This window comes from Saccoglossus kowalevskii, chromosome 4, assembly GCF_978046115.1.
Source record: "Saccoglossus kowalevskii chromosome 4, keSacKowa6.1, whole genome shotgun sequence".
NCBI lineage: Eukaryota > Metazoa > Hemichordata > Enteropneusta > Harrimaniidae > Saccoglossus > Saccoglossus kowalevskii.
Window position 1 is genome coordinate 12,869,151 of NC_140644.1, and position 20,389 is coordinate 12,889,539.

At 39.7% G+C, this 20,389-nt stretch overlaps 2 protein-coding genes across 2 annotated transcripts in view; both read right to left on the reverse strand.

Annotated features, from left to right (window-relative positions):
* Nucleotides 1-1,204: 1,204 nt before the first annotated feature.
* LOC100313758 (Trk-like protein receptor kinase) lies at nucleotides 1,205-13,772 on the reverse strand. The gene is given in 10 exon segments (NM_001168203.1): nucleotides 1,205-1,953; nucleotides 2,267-3,162; nucleotides 3,438-3,788; nucleotides 3,939-4,111; nucleotides 4,338-4,415; nucleotides 4,915-4,986; nucleotides 5,605-5,676; nucleotides 6,822-6,893; nucleotides 11,048-11,119; nucleotides 13,467-13,772. Coding segments are annotated over 10 exon segments (2,307 nt in total). The 5' UTR covers nucleotides 13,646-13,772; the 3' UTR covers nucleotides 1,205-1,611.
* Nucleotides 13,773-17,823: 4,051 nt separating this feature from the next.
* LOC100378314 (NACHT domain- and WD repeat-containing protein 1-like) overlaps nucleotides 17,824-20,389 on the reverse strand; it is a 29,491-nt gene continuing 26,925 nt past the window's right edge. The window contains exons 16-19 of the mRNA XM_085497798.1: nucleotides 19,678-19,800; nucleotides 19,395-19,555; nucleotides 18,662-18,800; nucleotides 17,824-18,172 (exon numbers count right to left, since the gene is read on the reverse strand). Coding sequence (XP_085353924.1) covers nucleotides 18,093-18,172; nucleotides 18,662-18,800; nucleotides 19,395-19,555; nucleotides 19,678-19,800 — 503 coding nt within the window. The 3' untranslated portion in view covers nucleotides 17,824-18,092. The remainder of the gene's footprint in view (nucleotides 18,173-18,661; nucleotides 18,801-19,394; nucleotides 19,556-19,677; nucleotides 19,801-20,389) is intronic.

A 20,389-nucleotide genomic window follows, 5' to 3' on the forward strand; every position in this document is an offset into this window, starting at 1 on the left:
TAACAAAACATATACACATGTTACTTGTAACAACTCTGGCAAATTAAATATACTATTTCTGTATAATCGTGACCATGGACATGCGGTATAACTTGCACTTGTTCTTCGATGACGTAAGCTCATTCGAAGCTAGTTCGTAGTGGGCCTCATGGAGACCCGTTTTTACACATAATACAATGGTAATACAGACTACACCCGTTTCCGGATTTAGATGGGGTTTTTTTTGTGAATGTTGTTATTTTATTACAATTATCACAACTTCAAATGTGAACACGCATTCAAAATCTTCTAACCGCAGTGATTTTGGATTTGTTAAACATGAAGCAAAATTTTCAAATAATGAGACTTTGCCATCCATCTTGCGAAGTCATAAATATCAGATTGGTGACGGGAAATTGCAATAGTCTATAAAATCGTAAACAATATTTCCGCGATTGTTACTGAACCTGGTTTTCACTTAGTTATAAAATACACACAGGTTTGTATTTTCTTTGTTTCATAAGATTGTGCGTTCTAGCGTTTTCTAGTTGCGATGCTACCAACTAAGCTGTGTGCTCGTATATTGCTTAAAAGGGGGATAAATATATTTTTTTCGTCACCTGCGCATGCATCAGATGGACACAGAGTCGTTGTTTACAAACAAGCGTTTACCCACAAAACTTTGCGGTTTAAACGAGTGTTGTTATCGTCGCTTGGGACTCAAATTTCGCGCGTGCGCAGGTGACGACCCCTGCGCTTCAAGTTCTTATTGCACTGCGCATGAAGTTGCAAATGTTCTATAATTGCACAATTTGACGACTGTGTTGTGTGCTCATTTCGTGACTAAAAACCAGAGCTTCAGAAATGCCAAGACTTTATCATAGATAGGAAGATGAGTTTCAGATTCCTTCCACGCCACACTTTCATTTCATTATAGCAATACACGTGTTTCCATGCCACGTTTTAATATTCTACTCCATTTATTGTGTAGGTCATTGTCTGGTTTCATGCGAAAATTTGGCTCATCATTTACGATAAAGATTCAAAATTGTGTGAACCGTTTAATTATCCTCTCAACAGATCACTACACTTATCGTTCCTGGATAAACCGGCGTCATTGCGTAAACTTGTCACAGGAAGCAGTTTCATTGACCTAATCTTCATGACCAGTATATGACAGCGGTGAAAATCACGGGAAATAATGTGGATATCAACACAAAGCATATTAAACTTGTTTCATAATATTTTACTCAAAAAAAATACGGACACTGTCTGTCTACATACGGACGTACTTAAAGGGGCACCTTCCAGTTAAGCCTAATCTCACAACAAATTTACTTTCTGGATTAAAATAACAATGGATAACAAAATATAGATTAACATTGTAAACAACATGAAGAATAGTGTCCCATGATCCTTTGGTGCAATCCCTGGGCTTGAGCGGTACCCCTTTAAAAATGTAACTGAAAAAATATTTCTTTTGTGAACATGTTACGTCGAATTATGATAACATGCAAAAAAATCCACTTATTATTACGAATGAGGTATATATGAAAAGCGCTGATAAATCGTTTGTTTATAACAGTCCAACGATCATATCCTTCACTGTCTGCCTGGTTTCAGTACTTCTTGTCAAACACGGATTTCGCCCTCACAGTCTGACAGTCGGCAGCTTGATAGGCTGCCGTGGATATCATTAAAAGACGCCCTCTCGTGTGCATTGTTCCTCCAACAAGCCATCATGACGTCACGGACCTTCTTTGGTAGACAGTCAGAAATTGGAAGTAGGGTACCCCTGAGTGTGTGCGAGACGGCTTGATCGTCAGTGAAGCACGAGAACGGTAGTGTTCCGTATGAAAATATTTCCCAGAGCGTTACACCGTATGACCAGACGTCGGTCTCTGCGTTGAAGTGCGTAGTACTCTCCAGTGTTTCGGGTGCCATCCACCGTACAGGTAATAGTTTGCGACCAACCTACCAATATAAAATAGATAATCAGTTAGTATATTCATAATAAGCATCACTATGGAAGTCGCACTTTCTAGTAACGAGACGCTTATGTGACATCAAAATATCGTTGAAGGGCGGTGGTCGTCGCGCTACGCATGCGCGAGGTATGGTACTCGTATGAACAAAGATGGCGAATTTGATTGTTGCGAAGACCAACGAGTACAAACTGAGACATTACTAAGATTTAACTATGTAATTTCCATATTCGTTTCAGCCACGCGATGAAATGCACAGCGCCTCCACGTGAACAAACTAAAATGATTTTGTTTTTACTTACCCTCATGTAATGCATTGGATATCGTTCTTTGGAAATTCCTATATCGGCAACTTTCACTGTTAAGTCACTGGACACCATGCAATTATGAGCCGCTAAATCGCGGTGGACAAACCCACTGGCCGACAGATACGACATGGCACAGGCCACTTGAGTGGCCACATCGACAAGTTTGTCTTGAGAAAGGATCAATGAGTTGGTGGCGCTCTTCGTTTTGTTGAAAGGAGAGTTGCAGTTCAAAAACTCTTTCAGGTCGCCACAGTCGGCATATTCATAGATAATCGACAGCGGTTCACCTATTGTGACAACTCCGAGCATTTCCAGTACGTTTGGATGTTCAAACTCACACAACGTCGAGACTTGTCCATCGAACGATTGTCGCGCATGCTCAGTGGCATTTTCTCGTAGTTCTTTCACCATGGTTACCGTCTGTTTTTCAGTGGGAAGCAGTTCGGTGACCACCGCTTCGTAGATTCGTCCGAACCTGCCGCAGTATATCTCACGAATGAAGTGCACAGTGTCTCTCGAAGTCTCAGTCAGAATTCGCACGGTGGGTAGCCCTTCAGTCATCGTAGTCGTATAGTTCCTATACTTGTCCACACTTTCGACTGACGATGACGTCACCTCGTCGTCATACGTCATAGGCGGCATTTCACATTTACTGAATTTGACTGACGAAAATGGAGCGAAACCATTCCTACGTGGTTGATACACTTTCACAAAGAATACTGCAAGGACAATAGCCACGACGACTGCTCCAGTAAGGCAGGATACAGTGATGATAATCATTCGCTTATCCTTTTCTTCCCGAATCGTTTCATCTATCAGTGTTTTGTGAGGTGGTTGATCTACATCAGTTTCTTCCTCGGGTTCCTCAAGACAAGAAACCACCTGTTCCCCTATGAAATAATAGACACACCACACTGTTAAAACGTCTCTAATATGCACATGTTAGTAGAAATCTTATTCATGGTTATTACCTTGACCGAGCTTTCTAAATTTACAAAATCTAGCGTGCCATGAATGTCCCCGAAACAGGACAAGACTCTATTGTATTGTGTACAGTGGATGGATGGGAGGGTCTGCGTGCGTAAAAGACTAGCCCTATAATTACATTACAGATGAAGTGGCAGTCTCCTGTTACATATTCCCCCTGAATAGAAAACAAACAAACCTGATTTAAAAATTGAAATTCTGTATTTTCTGACATCACTAAATGGTCCTCGTCCAACCTCGTTCATGGCTTGTACGGTAAACTGATGTTCAATCGATGCGTCTAATCCGTTGATAACAGCGGTCTCGTCGCTTTCCATAAACACGTGTGGCATACGCGATGCTTCGTGTGTATCTGTCACTTTCACCATCACATTGAAAAGTGGACCTTTTTTGATAACTGTATCGAACGAGATCGACGCCTTCGTCTGCGCTTTGCTGCGAGTGTAAGACATTGGATAGTCCCAGCTTATTCGAACACTGTCACAGGATATTGTTTCAATGTCCAATATTTTTGGAGCTAATGATGGAGCTGGAAAAAAAATCCAAATTTTATTTAGTGAATACACATTTTCAACAAGTCGCGTCCCAGGCGACAAAGCCCTCCTGCAATGCATTAAAGCGAAATTCTCTCAGTTTAGTCGTCAGTAAGTCAAAAATATTGAACTACTATGTAACTTACCACACATCACATCATCCTCCACGAGGTCTACGACTTTGTACTTGTCGATTTCGTTGTCCGTCGTACACCGAACAGAGTCTGGTTTTAGTAGTATGACGTCTGTACTTTGTTTCAACCAATGAGAAAACAGCAACAAATCACAGCTACAGTGCAATGGGTTATGGTCTAGTGTCCTGTAAAAATAATGGATCACATGGTCTATTTGCATAAATTAACATAATACGTTTGTGCACATCCAAAATATTTGTAGAAGGTTAAGTGAGTAGACCACCACAAACCCTTCACGAAGGAACCCGTGTCCTTATCATGAACCTGTGCTGACACGTGTCGCACCATGGACATCCACGGTCGGGTCAATTTCATTGGATGTATAGGGTTGCAAAGTTTAAATAAACTTACACAAGTTTGACAATTGTTTTCGATAATTCATCTGCTGTATGCTTGGGAACATCGTGGAGACCATTATTATTCAAGCGCCTGCAACAGAAGAACAATGTATATACATGAATGACTTACTTCGGCACGGTAGTGTTCGAATTTCGTTTACATGCGTTGGATAACTTTAAATATGACTATTCTTTCATTCAGTGTTTTGTGCTGATGAATACTGTACAGCGACGATTTCGGTTTCGAGTAATAGCAGGCGCCCCCAGCGGGAGATTCATATATAATAATATTATCATTCTCCACGTGGCGAGTAATAGACAAGATTGATTATTCATTGCAATATAAGACTTTGTGGGTTATTACGTCATACAGTAGACAGTCGTGCAATAATCGCTAAAATTGCCCACAAAATATCTAACTGTCAAACCACGGTAACGGCAGAATGTTTAATTTGAGACAGCGCAAAATCCTGAAATATTTCCATTTGTTTGTAATGTATGCGTCGTAATCGTACGGAATATTACATGCACAAGGAACCCACAAACGTATACTAGGCAATTTGAACTATAGTATTGAAATGCACACTTACAGTTCATGTAGATACGACATCTCAGCAAATAGGCCCATTGGAAGTATTCCTATGTTGTTGTGGTCCAGGTAACTGAAAGTACATGTGGAAATGATAATAGGTTATAGGAGGTAGTGAAGTATATACTGTAATTGATACGCGTACATATGTATATGTGGGCATTGCTATCTTGAATGAATTCAGGCCTCTATTATCTGCTATAGAGAAAAGGTATATATTCATGTAATGGGGTGTTGAGACTATTGTGAGAAATATGTAATGGTCTGAATATGTGTGAATTGGGTGAAATGATGATTCCGAACATTCGTCATTGTTAAGAATTACTTCTGGCAACAGACAAGCCACGAATCTGTATGAATCTATGCGCCTCAAATGCAATCAAATGCGAAGCCGAAACAATCGCCAACATTCTGAACAGCTGAAAATCATTAACAGTTGAACCTTTGTTCATAATTCAAACAACTCGCGTAAAATAACACCATCAAATAATAGACATACTAATCACCACAATACCACCATAAAATTTATGAATGATCTCAGAGCGTTTAATCTTTAAATATCGGAGAAATACGAGTGTCACACCATAACTTATAAATTCGTATGATAGAAGTATATCCTTTTTTTTCAATGGGGATGACGTCATTACTACACGTATTATCTATCATCAATATAATTTATTATGTTACTCACAGGTGACGTAGTCTCTGCAGGCCGCGAAATGCCCTGCTATCCAGCCAATTAATATGATTTCTTTCTAAATTTCTGTAAAAGAAAGACTATTATTGAGCATGAAACTAGTACTAGTAGGTAAAATAAAAATATCCAAGTAAACTTCTGGCTCAATTTATCAAGTGCTGTATGAATAGATAGTTGTCAGAGATCTCACAAAAGAGTATAGATGTAATTTATCATGATTGTACGTGCATAACCTGATGCAATGTGCAAAATAGTTTGACGACCTCAGACTACCCTAAAAGTTGGACCGGCAACCGGCGTTTAGTTTTCCACGTTGTTTACAACAACGGAACCTTTGTAAACGACCTAATCTATGTTCACACAATGACAAATCTCCTGCCATACGATGAAATGCGTAAAAAAATAACCGCACTTTTGAAGAAAACCTTCACGGTTTTACAAGCATTCCAAAAGTTCGCGCCGAGTTTTCTGTCCACAGTAATGTACATTTTCATCTCGCGTTTCACGCGTTTGTAAACATAGCGACTATGGTTTAGATAAATCTATATGTTCAAAACTGTAAACAGGTATGATTTTGTGAATTTTACGGAACCACCCTGCTATATTCGTGTGGGTGTCAATATCTCTGGACATTATGCCGCGGTTCATTGTCCCGGTACCAGTTCTCACAATGCCACAGTGCTAGCAAACCTAGAACCTTACATTTGAAGCGTACAAAGGACTATTGTTCCGCCCAGGCACAGAGATATTAACAGCTTTGAGGCTGACGTTCAGCGACAGGGCGCGTATACTTATGAATCGATGCGACCACGCTCGTAGTTACATTATCAGAGCACACCGTGTACGAGGTCCGACACCATTGCGAAATTTAAAATCAGGTACTTTTTCACTATGGCAAATGAAAACAATCTAGAGAGACCCACGCGTAACTACGTGGAATATTCGATACTAGCATTACATTTGTTCTACAGTATCTGCTGCTGCTGCTGTACGTATTTTCAACGAACCACTGAGCAAGAAAATTAAATTCAAAAACATAATTTATAGCGTCGTAGTAGTCGTACCACGTCGTATTTTATGTCAGTCTCATGCGACGTATACAACTCGTATAAAATATATTGTTTATACAATTTTACAGAGCGCTGTACGAAGACTATGGTGCCCTTTTTCCTTTTTTTAAATATATTATTCCATGTTTGATGCTAACTTACAGTGATTCCAAGTTTTCTAGCGTTAAGAACACATTCTGTCCAATCTTGTTTATTCGGTTGTTACTCAGATCACTGCAAGAAAAATAAAACATAGTACAAGTGAATAGACTTCTCAAGATTATCACCACAGGTGCATTATGGGAGTTTTCAATAACGAATGAATTTTAGAAGATTTGCATTCATAAATGTGAATTTCGTATATTTAAACGTGTATTGTGTTAACAGTTACAATCAATGGGTCACACTGACAGGCAAAGCAAGTTTGTGTTCGTTCAATCGCAATATCTTGGAAAGAAGCGTACTTTCGAAATAAAAACGACTCTGGACAAAGGGCGAACTTTAGTAATACAGCAAAAAAAAATTGCAAATCAAACCGACTACGTGGAAAACATATCCATTCATGAATGTATACGTAATCAAATCTTAACGTATAACAAATATGTATGCAGTTACGCAAGAGAAAGTGAAACTCGGATGTGTCATCAACATAACGCGATATCCCACCAAATATGGCTATCGATTGGAGCGCACAGGAAATACGGGAGAACAAAACAGCTTCAGTTTCCCACGAAATGTGGTCATTGTGCACGGTGAATGATTTGTTTGGAGAACTTTTGAGTAATCATAAGAATATACGTCACTATGGAGACCCTAGTGTGTGCGTGTGGACCATTCTAGTCACTTTTCTGAAGCTGGGGTTGTCGGACACGCGTGCGTGTTCTGTGTGCACTGCCGATAGAGGGATCGTGACAAAACCTATCAACAATAGCTACCGCGCTCTCACTGTTCGGTGGATCGTTTCTTCTTGCTGATTAAACGCGTGTCGATTGTACTTTCCAGCGGCCTGCCCTTATGGGAGCGTTATGTTTTGAGCATAGTACTAGCTGAGGACGTACACACGTGAACGTGTTCGCCTAGCGACTATTACAAAAATCGACGAGGTGTAGAGAATTTGTCGTCGTTGTTCGATGCAAGTTTTGGTGTCTCCATTGAAGGCCTAAAATACCTTCATCGGTCACACGTTAAAACGTACTCGAGTCGATACTGCGCATGTCCGATTTTATAGTATGAGTGTCCACCTGCTAATTCACAAACATATCTGTAGCAGAACAATTAATTGTATGCTTCTCTTTAGGGCTAACTCGGTGGCGATGGGATTCCCGATAAGCAGACCGTACATTATCTAATTGAGTGGCATCGGGTAGATTCGTCACTTGTAGGCTCCTGTGGAATTGTTTTTAGCTAGCTAGTGTTTGACATTCACATTGGCTACAGTGTATGTCAACCCGATACTTTGTTGGACACTTTTATTTTACTGGCTGAAACAAGAACTGATGATGATAACACCGGCCTGGACACCATTAGCCATACACAGTGCACGTGTATTTAAACCACAGGCGGCGGCACAAAATGTTGCATGAGGGGTGAGATCTGAACTCTAGACCCTCTAAAACTCTTTTTCCTGCATTTTGAGGGCCAAATGTTGCTGACACAAAGAGTTTTCAAAAGGCGACGCCTCCAAACATTTTTCTCGGGTGGGCGACCGCTCTTTTTGCCCCCCCCCCCCCCAGTACCGCCGCCAGTGCAACCTCAAGTTCATGAACTACTTCAACAGAAGGTACCATCACGATTGACCAAAGACAAGCAACTTGTGCGGGGAGGACAGCGTAACCAGCACGTGCACGTCCGCAGCAGATATAGCGATATGTTTTTTATCGCTACATTTAGAGAAGCGTGTCACGGAAACGGGCGTATTTTTATTTCGTACAATACTATTTGTTGGACACACGTGTACATTATGAACAATAAACAAAACAAAATCGATTGATGGTGAAGCTAGCGAAATAATTATGTTCCAAACTTGGAAAAAAACATCTGCGACTAGTATACGTATAAAAGATGTAATTCTATAAAACTACAAAGCGCGCGAATCCATGTTAGCCGCCTCTAGTTTTATTTTGACGTATGTCACTTTAACTTTTAAGTGTGCGTACACCTAACTTACGGATAGTGCATGCAAGCCTGGATGATCGTGGGAACAGTTATGTTGCCATGCATTATGGGGGATATTATCGTAAAAAAATTAACGCCGTTCGGATTGTACGATGTGAAATTTAAAAACAAGAAAGACGTGAAATATACACGGCGTGTAATAAGACGTATGCTAATGGGTAAGACTTTTAGACCATTAAGAGCAAACATGACACCGGAATAAATAAACTCGTTCCTGTTAATTTCCACTTCGGCTCTCTCCGTAATCACACATCGTTCCGCAAAGTAGATTCTCTATGCGAATAAAAACTACATGAGGTGTCTATTTCTGATTTCTCCTTCCTAACTGAATAACGGAACAGATGGTGTCTTGTCACGCAGTCCATTATTAACGCGCGCTGACGAGACAAATCATAAATTCTATTAACATCGAGCGAGCAATTCATACTACTCGTATGTTCGCGGAGAGACATTAACTCGGGAAAGAATAACAGATGGGAGATAAATAAATGATGCCATTTCTTTATAATGTTCGGTAGCTATTGTGGAAGGCTCAGACGCCTTTAATTGACCTGGCCCGATCGTAGCGTTCTTTGCCGTGGAACAATAACGTTCAATTATAACATTTGTATTGTTATGCTTCATAACTGTCGAGATAAAAAAAATAAACAATAGACAGAACACCGTCTATGAATAAACGAAATGCGACCTTTACAGCCAATCACAGAATAGTTGGGGTGTTATAGGAGTTATTACTAATGCATTGTCCGTTCTAACTAGTACGATGTATATGCCACTCAAATCGTGCCAACAAATATTAAATAAAAGAAAAACATGGTAAAAACTGAACTAATCTAGGATTATTTCCTCGAAAATAAAACGAAACTTGTTGTGGTTATGGAGGTAGTCCCACCTCGGTCCATGCTGTGGTATAAGCTCATAGCTCAGACTAGTAGTAATGCATTGTATTACTAGTCTAAGGTATAAGCTACCGGTGTCTACATCACCTCCGTCTTTTGATAACGCCAGGTGGAATGTTGCTTATTTGGGATACCGGAAATCTGATAGTGATTCCTGGATTATTAGTTGAATAGCGCTGTATTGACACGTATCACGTTCCAACCATATATTTTTTAACTCCATGTTCCAATCAAGACAGTGTGAACGAAAGCGCAAGCAAATTAACCAACGTCCCGTTATTGGGAATATATATTTCATGATACTAGTATACATATTTGCTTTGAGACAAACAATGACAAATATACGAAATCAAGTCATATAATTTCCGTCATTATCATTTGAGATACGGACTCGAATACTTCATCCGACATGTACGCATGATTCATTGAGGTGTACTATTCGCGTTGCATCATGGTTATAAGGGTTAACCCCAATTGTACTTTAAAATCTACATGGGGCTGACCACAATTAGGGTTAAAAGAGAGGTCAATAAATTGAAAAATCGTTCTATGCTGTAATTGGGAATGACGATAAAACATTACGCTTCTGAGTACCAGCAGCGAAATAATTTCAAATTCCACTCGCGTGTTGAACACTACCATTTCAAGTCTAAAAATAAAAACACGTTCTACGGTAGCGTGGGAAATGTACGGTTGATGGTAGGTGGCAAAATATGGTGTACCAGTTTTAGCCAAATGCCGCGTGTTTCAAATATGGGTGCCGGGTATCCCATTTTCGTGGTTTCGCTATAGTTTCTCATGAAATTACTGATAAGTTATTTGATCGCATTCGCCATGATCATTGTACGCGATGCCATAATACTGCAGAAGGCGTGCCTGTCTGGGAAGGCGGAGTGACAAGTGACCCAAGTCTTTTATAGCGAATGGAATAGGGTTACCCTTTCGTGTATAAAGACGTAATCACAACCATGGTTATTAGCCGGTTTTGGGTCGATTCAGTCATTTACTTCGATGGTAGCGTTTCCCAAAAAAAAGCTAACTGAGGAATTGGTATTATTTATACATTCAATTTTAAGTTTGCTCAGTAATCATGCATTAAGAGCACATCAAATAGTATAAAATTACACTAAGCATATGAATAAAACCTTTTCATTCGCGCACGTCTCGGCGTTGAAAACAACGATGCCCCGACCACACTGCCACAATAGCTTGCTGTTCACATGGCAGTAAGATAGCTAAGCGACAAAAAGACCAATTCTAATGTAAACAAGAGTTGTTTTTCGCTCACTTGCGTGATATACAAAAGACACTTACAGTACTTTCAGTTGACGTAATTGTTCTAAATCCGATGAGCCGATTTCTGTGATTTCATTATGCTGCAGTATTCTGAAAGAAAACAGATATGCATGTGTTATTAAAAAACCACACACTAGTGACAGTTTAAAGTTTGGGCTCGTAACCTTTCTCGTTACAAGAAATCATCGCCATATGTGCACTTACATGTAAATGCACCACGCTAGCAACTCGTGATACTTTAATTACGTCCTCTTTCCGTAAATGGCCGCCGCGATCTCACCGTGAGTGAGAGGGCTACGCGACCTGCATTAGTCCCCACCTAATTCACAACACAGGGATACACATATAATGCCTAATATAGACGATCGCTTCTTGTGTTATCGTACACGTTCAAGTCCAGACATGGGTAGTACTACTGTAAATTACATTATTTTAGCTGGAAATAATAATTTGGCAATCTTGCTGATTGTTGATGAAAGTTTAATGTAAAATATAGGAAAAATGGTAATTTCACTGATTCATGTCTCTTCAGAAAAATTAATTCCACGTGAAAATAAAATACTTTACTTGAATATTACTCAATCTGGGTGAAATCTGAAACTGTATATTGTTAGTTGTACGGCGTGTGTTTTTGATACATATAGTCTTTCTGCTATACTATATTAACTATCGCCACATACTTTTAGAGATTACCAACACTTTAATATACAACCAAAAACAATAAAAACTCAAAAAAAGGAAATAAAATTAAACATATTTAAAAATAATAAAATTGTAAATAGCAAAGAAAAAAAAACAGAACTTCGATCTTAATTTCTAATATTATCCTATGAATGAAACGTCATATTGGTTTGCCTCTGGCAGATGGGAAACGCGTACAATATTTCCCAGGAAAACTTGTTTGGAGAAGATCATTATGACTGAAACATAGGGTACATTTCTCACCGCAAATTGAGAACCGGGCACGTAGAATCACAATGAAGGGCTCCTCATAATCATTGCCCAGATTAAACATGGAACAATTATTATAAATGTGTTGCATACAATGCTGCCCAAGTTTTAGTCTCTCGTAGAATTACCTTAAAATCGCTATTAAGACCGTCCAGGCTATATCGGACGATAAAGAATATGAGGCCCCGACTTGAGTGTTACATACATGTTAGTGAAAAAATGTAAATAAATACAATTCTCCATTAGTCTGATTTTTAAAAATTGTGTTCAATATAATAATAATAATTTTATTCAACACGAAAATCTACTACAGAGAGTAATTTTATGGTTGTAAAACAAGAACAGAAATAATACTTCACACAACTAATATCACAAATAGCACATTAAACATAAGCTAATGTTATTGTTTAGTACAAAGCAAGACGGAAGTACAGTTCAATCCACCAGAATCGCGAATAAAACATTGAATACATGTAACTAAGAATGGAGGAAAAAATACATGAAAATTAGTATAACAATAAAACTACTAAGCTACTAAATATGCCATTGCATTAAAACTACCTGCAGACATGTGTGTGTCGCAGTGTTCTCTCAAGGACGGAGGCTTTACCGTGCTAACGCAGCGTTGACAATCGGTAGAGAGAGCCCCATATGGACAAGTGCATTGCTCTTCATATAATATGCAAATTAGATATGATCATTATGCAAATTAGTCACCACAAGGCTTGTGGGTTTATACACGGTTACTAAGTCTTTTTTATACGAGAACAACGAATCGCCTTGCGTGCGTCTAATGTCAATGTCTGGGACTGCTTATTGCGCAATCATGAACAAGCCCCACGCTTATGACGTTCACGAACGCAAAACAACTATTGCATGTCGCGTAAACAGCGGTGTTGATTTCGATACCGATTGCTGACGAATCTGAAAGCAGCACTTAGCAATCGCAGGTATGTCGTGAGAACCGGGTGCGCATGTCCTGTATTGTCATGTCTACCTAGGCCATTTAACACCTATTAGTAAACTACAGCCATGGAGACAATATATATAAAGCCATGGGTTTCCATTCTTTGTTGTACGAAATCTATGTTTATTTGGTTGTTTGCATTTTAGTGAATTAAGTCCGTGTCAACGAGCAACTGCAATTCATTCGTCAACGCAGCTAGAGTTTGGGTTCTTGCTACACAATGATCGAATTCGATTTAAACTTTAGCATCTTTAAACAAAGTATGTGTGCCATATACAGGAGGAAATGTTTTGGTTGTTGTACGTTCGTTCGCGCCAGGCAAGTGCAAGTGGACTTAAGTTATGACCGGACTTCGGCCAAACGCGTCATACTCACGACTAAAAACAATTCGACAACAACTTGTTGTTTTTATAAACATACCTATTCGATTCTTTTTCAGCACTGTACAGTTACTGAAATAAACGTGAAAGTGAAAAAAAAAAACTTAAAAAAGAAAGAAAAAATGAGATAGGTACTTACAGTTCGTGTATCTGTGAAGGCAGATTGGTGGGTATACGTGTGAAATAGCCTCTACATGTGACAGCGTCTCGTGCGCCACATTGACATCCCCGAGGAAGGTCCATACACCACGTCGCAATGACCGAGGCAGGAGTGGTGAAAGTTAGCGTAATAAACAACAAGATTATCAGCGTCGTCATGGCAGTTTCCACCTTGAGATCTCAGCTCAGATCAACGGCTAGTAGCGCCTCTGTGCGTACCGGTATAACAACTGCCTTGTTCGTGGTATAGACACGAGCATATCGCTTGCCAATTGTCATGTGCGGCGAGTTCGCTCAGCTGATCTCAGTGACGGGCGAATGTGCAAGTTATTGAGCAGGAGCTGGTACTCCACCAAACAATGTGAACAATGCACACGCATGTCTTTTGTCCGATGGCCTTCCACTTTGTCCTCTGATTGGCTGCTGTGGGTTACGTATTTCACGCACAACATACAAGTTGACAAGCAAACGCCCTCAATCGACGCCACCAGACCCATGCAACCTACAGTTGGGGGACACCCGAATACGGACGCCTGCATTTCTCACATGGACGACTCTTGTAATTCGTCCGAAATTTCACCATACGATTGGGAAACCACCTGACCTGACCTGATGTATTAAACGATTCACGGCGAAGTAAAGACAAAAACATAAGAAGTAATAAATAAGACTCGAATAAAATAATCAAACAAACTGCTCGGAGTAAATCATTCCTGAAAGGAAATTATGGGAAATCCGCGCACAAACGAAATTCACCGGGAGGCAATTACACGCTTCAATTCACACCCAGGGAAACAGAGACACGTAATGCGAACATTAACGAAGAGTGCACGTCAGTATGCAATAATGGAATCGCCGATAGAGTACATCCGGTGTGCAGCAACGATGTACATTGAATGGATTGCCGATGGCGTGCGTCTGGTGTCCAGCAACGAGCTTCAGTAGTGACTACCTTTCAGCGCCGAACACGTATTTGTCCAAAACATAAAAAACGAACACATTATTTGAGTGAGTCAAATTCAGTGAGCACGTGACCACCACTAAACCACGATTTTCTCTTTATTATTATTTAATTTAAGTTTGCGTATATTAGTGTTATGGAAAGATGTAGGATATAATAACATGTACCATACCTTGCACCTATGCTTAACGCTAAGCTACGCAATTTTTTTTTAAATCAAATTTCTATGGTATTATTTCTTCTATATTGAGTTGAAATAAACGCAATCCTATATTGAGTTGCATTTTAATTTAGTTTGATTAAATTTTGATTAAACTCAATTCCAATTTGGCAGAAGTAAAATATATTACTTATAGTGAAATATTGAGCTAGTTAGACCCCTTTTACGTTATAAATCCACCTGATGTTCATACATAAATCGAACCAACTAGTTAACTTTGGCATCACGAAGAGGTGAAAACGAGAACCGTCCAGGAAGCTTGCAGCTGTACACCGCGTGTACATGAGAGCGACATGATAGGTTCACGAGTTTTGATAAAACCTCCTCAGGGTACGATTAGTTTTGTCGATCCGTCGACTAAAAGGCGACGGACCGGATCATTTTTTCAGTATATCAGTATACCCCTCCCCTTCACACACACAATTTATGGTCACGTTGCAACACCCGCAGCTGCCAGATCATCATGGTGTGGGCGTCGTTGCTATCATACCACGGATTCACATTCACATACATGTTTAAAGCGCGGTAGTGGTCGCGTAGCGCGTGTTCAAATTTAATGTAAATAAACAATGTATTTTACATGCGTTGTATACGTCGCTATGAGTCCCATATCGAACAGAACGCGGCGTGACGACTGCCGCCCTTTAAGTATTTGAAACAACTGTTATTTAGTGCCGCAAGTTGGGCGTGAATACGAGATCCAGGTGGTCTCGCACCCCCCCCCCCCCCTCTGAGTATGGTGCGGATCCGAGTCGGCACGATCTGTTCGTTGTTACCATGCACAGCCAGCTTTCGCAGCTGAATTTGCGAAAGCTGGCTGTCTGTTCACTTGTGATGGATGGGATTCTGACAGCCGCGGTCAGCCACAAATTGAATACTGCGTATTCTTCTACCTGTGTGATATTCCCATCAATTATAAGCTATACTGTGTATATCACGTGATCTCATGCGGAATTCTTAATTATTACACCATCTGGCATTTCACCAATAATGCTCACTCTATTAAAGAAATATGCTTCAAGTTTGTGTTGAATCTAATATGTGTGATTCATCGCCTAACATCATTACACCCGGGTCCGATAAATTTGTTTACACGCGTGACACTTCCTTGAGTGACCTCCGGCCGACGACGGACGGTATAATTTTATGTTCACGTAACCAATCTCATGACGAATTTAACTCACCGGCGTTTTCGATCCCAGACAGGTCTTCATTGAAATACAAGCAACGAGATTGGTGTTCTTTATCTAAGCTGTATGACCCCATCCCCTCCATAAGGAATCGAAACAAAGAAACCTTTATCTGTACATAGGACATACTAGTAGACCATGTTTTCTAAGCGGTATGCCTAAACCATAGCATAGACCCTTTCATATGGTCTATGCCACCGAATCTCAACATAGACGCTGCCTAAACAGTTATTACATCAAACACGATGTATATAGATATAACTGGAGTTATATATTCCTCAAAATTAAAACAAAAACAAAAAACAGCTTGCTCTTCTCTAGGCGAATTCAATGAAAGTACACGTATGCCCATATATGCGCACCTGAACGAAAGCGATAGAGGGCGCAAATACTGACTGGAGATAAATCATGATGACCGGGAGAGGTGGTACGCTCGGGAAGATTAGGTAATTTGGACACTATTATAGAGTGCGATATTCGGAATTTGGTTGCACCGAGTAGATTTGATCAATTCATTCTCTGTCCAGATATGCGTAGTCGTCTTGGATACGTTGTATAATCGAACTGGCAGAAATCCAATTGATATCTATCACCGTTATCTCAGTTCCTTTACGGTTGCTCGATGAAATCAGTATACTAGTATATTTGAATTTGAAGTTTAAGTTTGAAACACGCGCACATACGATACACACTCACATGAGTGCAATAATATACACAAGCGGTTATGTATGATGTTTTTTTCCGGGTTCTACTCCATTTCTAGATATCCGGGTCCGTGTCTACGGTCTACAACTCCGGATATGTCGGCGTTCGTATATAATGTGTCGTGACTAACAGTAACTCTTACGAACGAGTCTACGGCCTCCGCAAATCTGCGAGACGCTAGAATGCGATGAATACCCCATATGTTAGTCACTCACACCGGTCCAAGGTGAGATACAACGATGGAATGTGGCATGTCGCTGAATGAATACCAAGGCCGGATATCGACACATCCGTTGTACAATGAACCAGTGATTCACTTGCCCCCCCCCCCGCTGTTCTTAATCATTAATATTCACCTTGTGCACTCAGCAATTCAGTTGTAAAAGTAACTGGATACTGAAAATAAATTACGTCTGAACACACCCACTCAATTGCATTCAGGTGGTGCTAAACAATCGTTGGTGGCGTACTTCGGTCCCGTATTAATGTTTTTTTTTTGCTCGCAGACCACTTTCTTACACTTGCAGGATTAGCACCAATTTGTTAATGTCCGATTTTGTATGTATAAATGGGTTGTTAAAAATAAAGGAGCATTGCAAGACATTGCAGTGAAATGACACAGAGACTGATGGCACATACACGTGCACGTGTTTACATAATTAATAAACGTAATTAATTAACAATTCAGATTGACCAGATTAATCGATCGGTCAGTACGAGAGTCTGGCTTCTAAAAGATCAGCACCCTATCGTGAACTTGAAAAAAATGACCAGCCACAGTGAACTTGTGCACAAATATACTACCTCTATATTTTTTAGCAATATTATTTGACGATAGGTGATTTTCCGTTCACTGCGAAATCTCGCGTTGAAGCAAATACTTTGTTTGTTCTCAGCGATTATCATAGACGAGTCATGCGTTTTTCGCCAACTTGAATCGCTTCGATAATTGTGGTGTTTAGATACAATGACTTAATATCGATATTGCTGTGTCAAACCAAAAAAAATGTGTGTATACTGGATCGATCCATGGAACTATTAGTAGTTTGGGTCTATGTCGACAAACTAGTAACGCTCACACCAATAAAACACATTTAAGCGACACTCAGTAGTTATAACGGGGGAGTCGTCACCTGCGCATGCGTCAGATGGCCTTTGCGTTTTTAGCATGTGTTGTTATCGTCGTTTGAGACTCAATTCCCGCGCGTGCGCAGGTGACGACCCCCCCCCCCCTCGCTTTCCATAATATGATTCCTAAACGTGTTTGGAAACAGTGGTTTATTACAAGAAAGTTTCCAACCCAACGCCACAAAATGGCAGCATATTCATACCGTAGACCGGATAAAGAATTTGGTTTATACTTTCCGTCATTTGGGATCAAAAGTGCGTCTTTGTACTTTTTTATTACTCTTATAAAAATATCCCTCAACATACATACACTTCTATAATTACAAATATCTAGGTTAAACTCCCAGTAAGCGCGAGTTGTTGTTTTTTCCCATGTATTGACCACTAATGAAATTCGACATTTCATTCAGCGCACTCTTCCCATAGTTTTAACACAGTTACTTTTTCTTGGAGCGTCATTGTAACGTCTACTTCTTCGTTATCTATACAAAAAAAACATTGACATATTATTGTAAACCATAATGCTATGAAGTGAATTACATACATGTAATAGCATGTCATCGCACCCATACGCAATCGAAACCACGCCCTCTTATGGTCTTTTTGTCATGATTCATTTTGTTGATATATGTAGCGTATGTCCAAGAAACGCAGTCGATACCAGTGTATTTGGAATGGTTTTATATGCCTTTTCCCGTTCTAGACGGTGTATCTATGATGCGTTAAGCAGAAGACGATTTAGAACTCCCGCTAGAACTTTCGTTATACCTACACATATATACCTCAATGCAACTAGTAATGACGTCATTGTAAAGGTGCCCATCTCTGCGTTGACGTCAGAGTTCTCAAAGTTGGTAAGCGCGTACAGCGTTTAGTATAAGGATTTGACTGAAAGTTAATGATTTAAGGTGAACAAAAATACCACACGATAAATGCTCCGGTTGATATTAATGACTTGTATTCTAACTCACCGGCATCTGTGTTTTCATCCGGTAAAGGAAACGGCGTATATCCCTGTCCATGAACTCGAAGTAGTATGGGCGGAGTAAGACCATATACGTCTAGAACCACAATAATCTGCCCTTCACAGGCGAGTTGGACTTTTGATTTCTATGATAAGAAGTAATTGTAATTAACTGGAGGCCACACTGTAACACCGAATGCACCTTATGCATGACCTCTAAAGGTCAACACTCTGGTACATTCTGGGGGTACAGTTTAATCTAATTTTAACGATTATTTTATTTTTAATGTTGTCGATTATAACATCAAAGCAACTGTCAGTCATCAGTACAAATACATCCAAAAAACACACTCCATATGAAATCTAAAATGTATTCGGTAGTGCAAATTAAAGGTTGGCAGTCGTCGCGCTGCGCTTGTTGCGACATTTGTGTTGATAAACATTGATTTACCCACAACTCAATGTGCTCTTCTAATGGGAATCACAAGTATGAGGTTTGACCTGGGTGCGACTTGCACTAATAACCGCCGGCGACTCCTTGGATACCTTCCAAACACCTAAAAAATACTTAATTAAAGCTTGGTAACGTCTCAGTTCAAGTTGTACTCGTTGATCTGCTCAATAGTCAAAGTCGCCATCTTTGTTTATATGAGACCCATATATCTCGCGCATGCGTGGCGCGGCGATTACCGCCCTTTAACTATTTAAAAAAACAAAACATATACAAACTATTATAATACCTTTTCTAATGTGAAACTTCCCAAACAAGTGCCGTCGTCACAGGACCATACAGCAAGTTTGCGCTCTCGGTCTGAGAAAGCCATAATTCGCCTGTTGTCTTTGGTCACTTCAAACTGACTGATGAACTCGTAGTGACCACGAAGTTCTGTCACTAGTGAACCTGCAAGTAGGACACAATTATTCCAAACTAAAGATGCATGCTTGCCCTTGAACATCGATAAAGGTTACTCGAATGTAATATCGGAAGGGCTGGACTTTTTTCTACTGTGGACGGACACATACCTGTGGATAAGTTGAGTAAACAGATACTTTTATCACTGTATTGCACAACTAATTTTCCGTTTTCGACAGCAACAATGTCCAGAACAGACGTATCATCTTTTCGATGGTGATAAACTTGTTTACCTGCAAGTAGTGAATTACGTCTTATTAAATATTAGTAAATTGCTAGTAAATAATGTGATGAATATAACAATATGCGATCCTCTATGTCCGTGATATTTATGCGAGACCCTCTATGTCCATGGTATTTATGCGCGACCCTCTATGTCCATGATATGTATGCGAGACCCTTTATGTCCATGATATGTATGCGAGACCCTTTTTTGTCCACGATATTTCGTATTTGAGATATTATATATATTACCGATGCTGTAAGATGGAATATTATTTTTTAGTAACGGACCGCATTAATTTGAAAAGTTTGAATCAGAAAGACTAATTTTAACCATTTTACATTTTAATATTTTTGCTGAAAACTAATATCCTTTAAATCGCATGTGCAATGAGAAAGTACATCGTACATAGTTATTTCTATTCCTCACTGGTGTAATATTATGATCGAGAATATGATTGCTGTTTAGAAATTGTTTTCGACATTGTGAAATTCTTTCGTTTTTATGGAGGAAAGTACAGTAATTCAGTTTCATATTTAAAAAAGTTATTGTTCATGCGTGAGCACGCTACATCTTTTGTGATTTCATCCAGGTGCTTT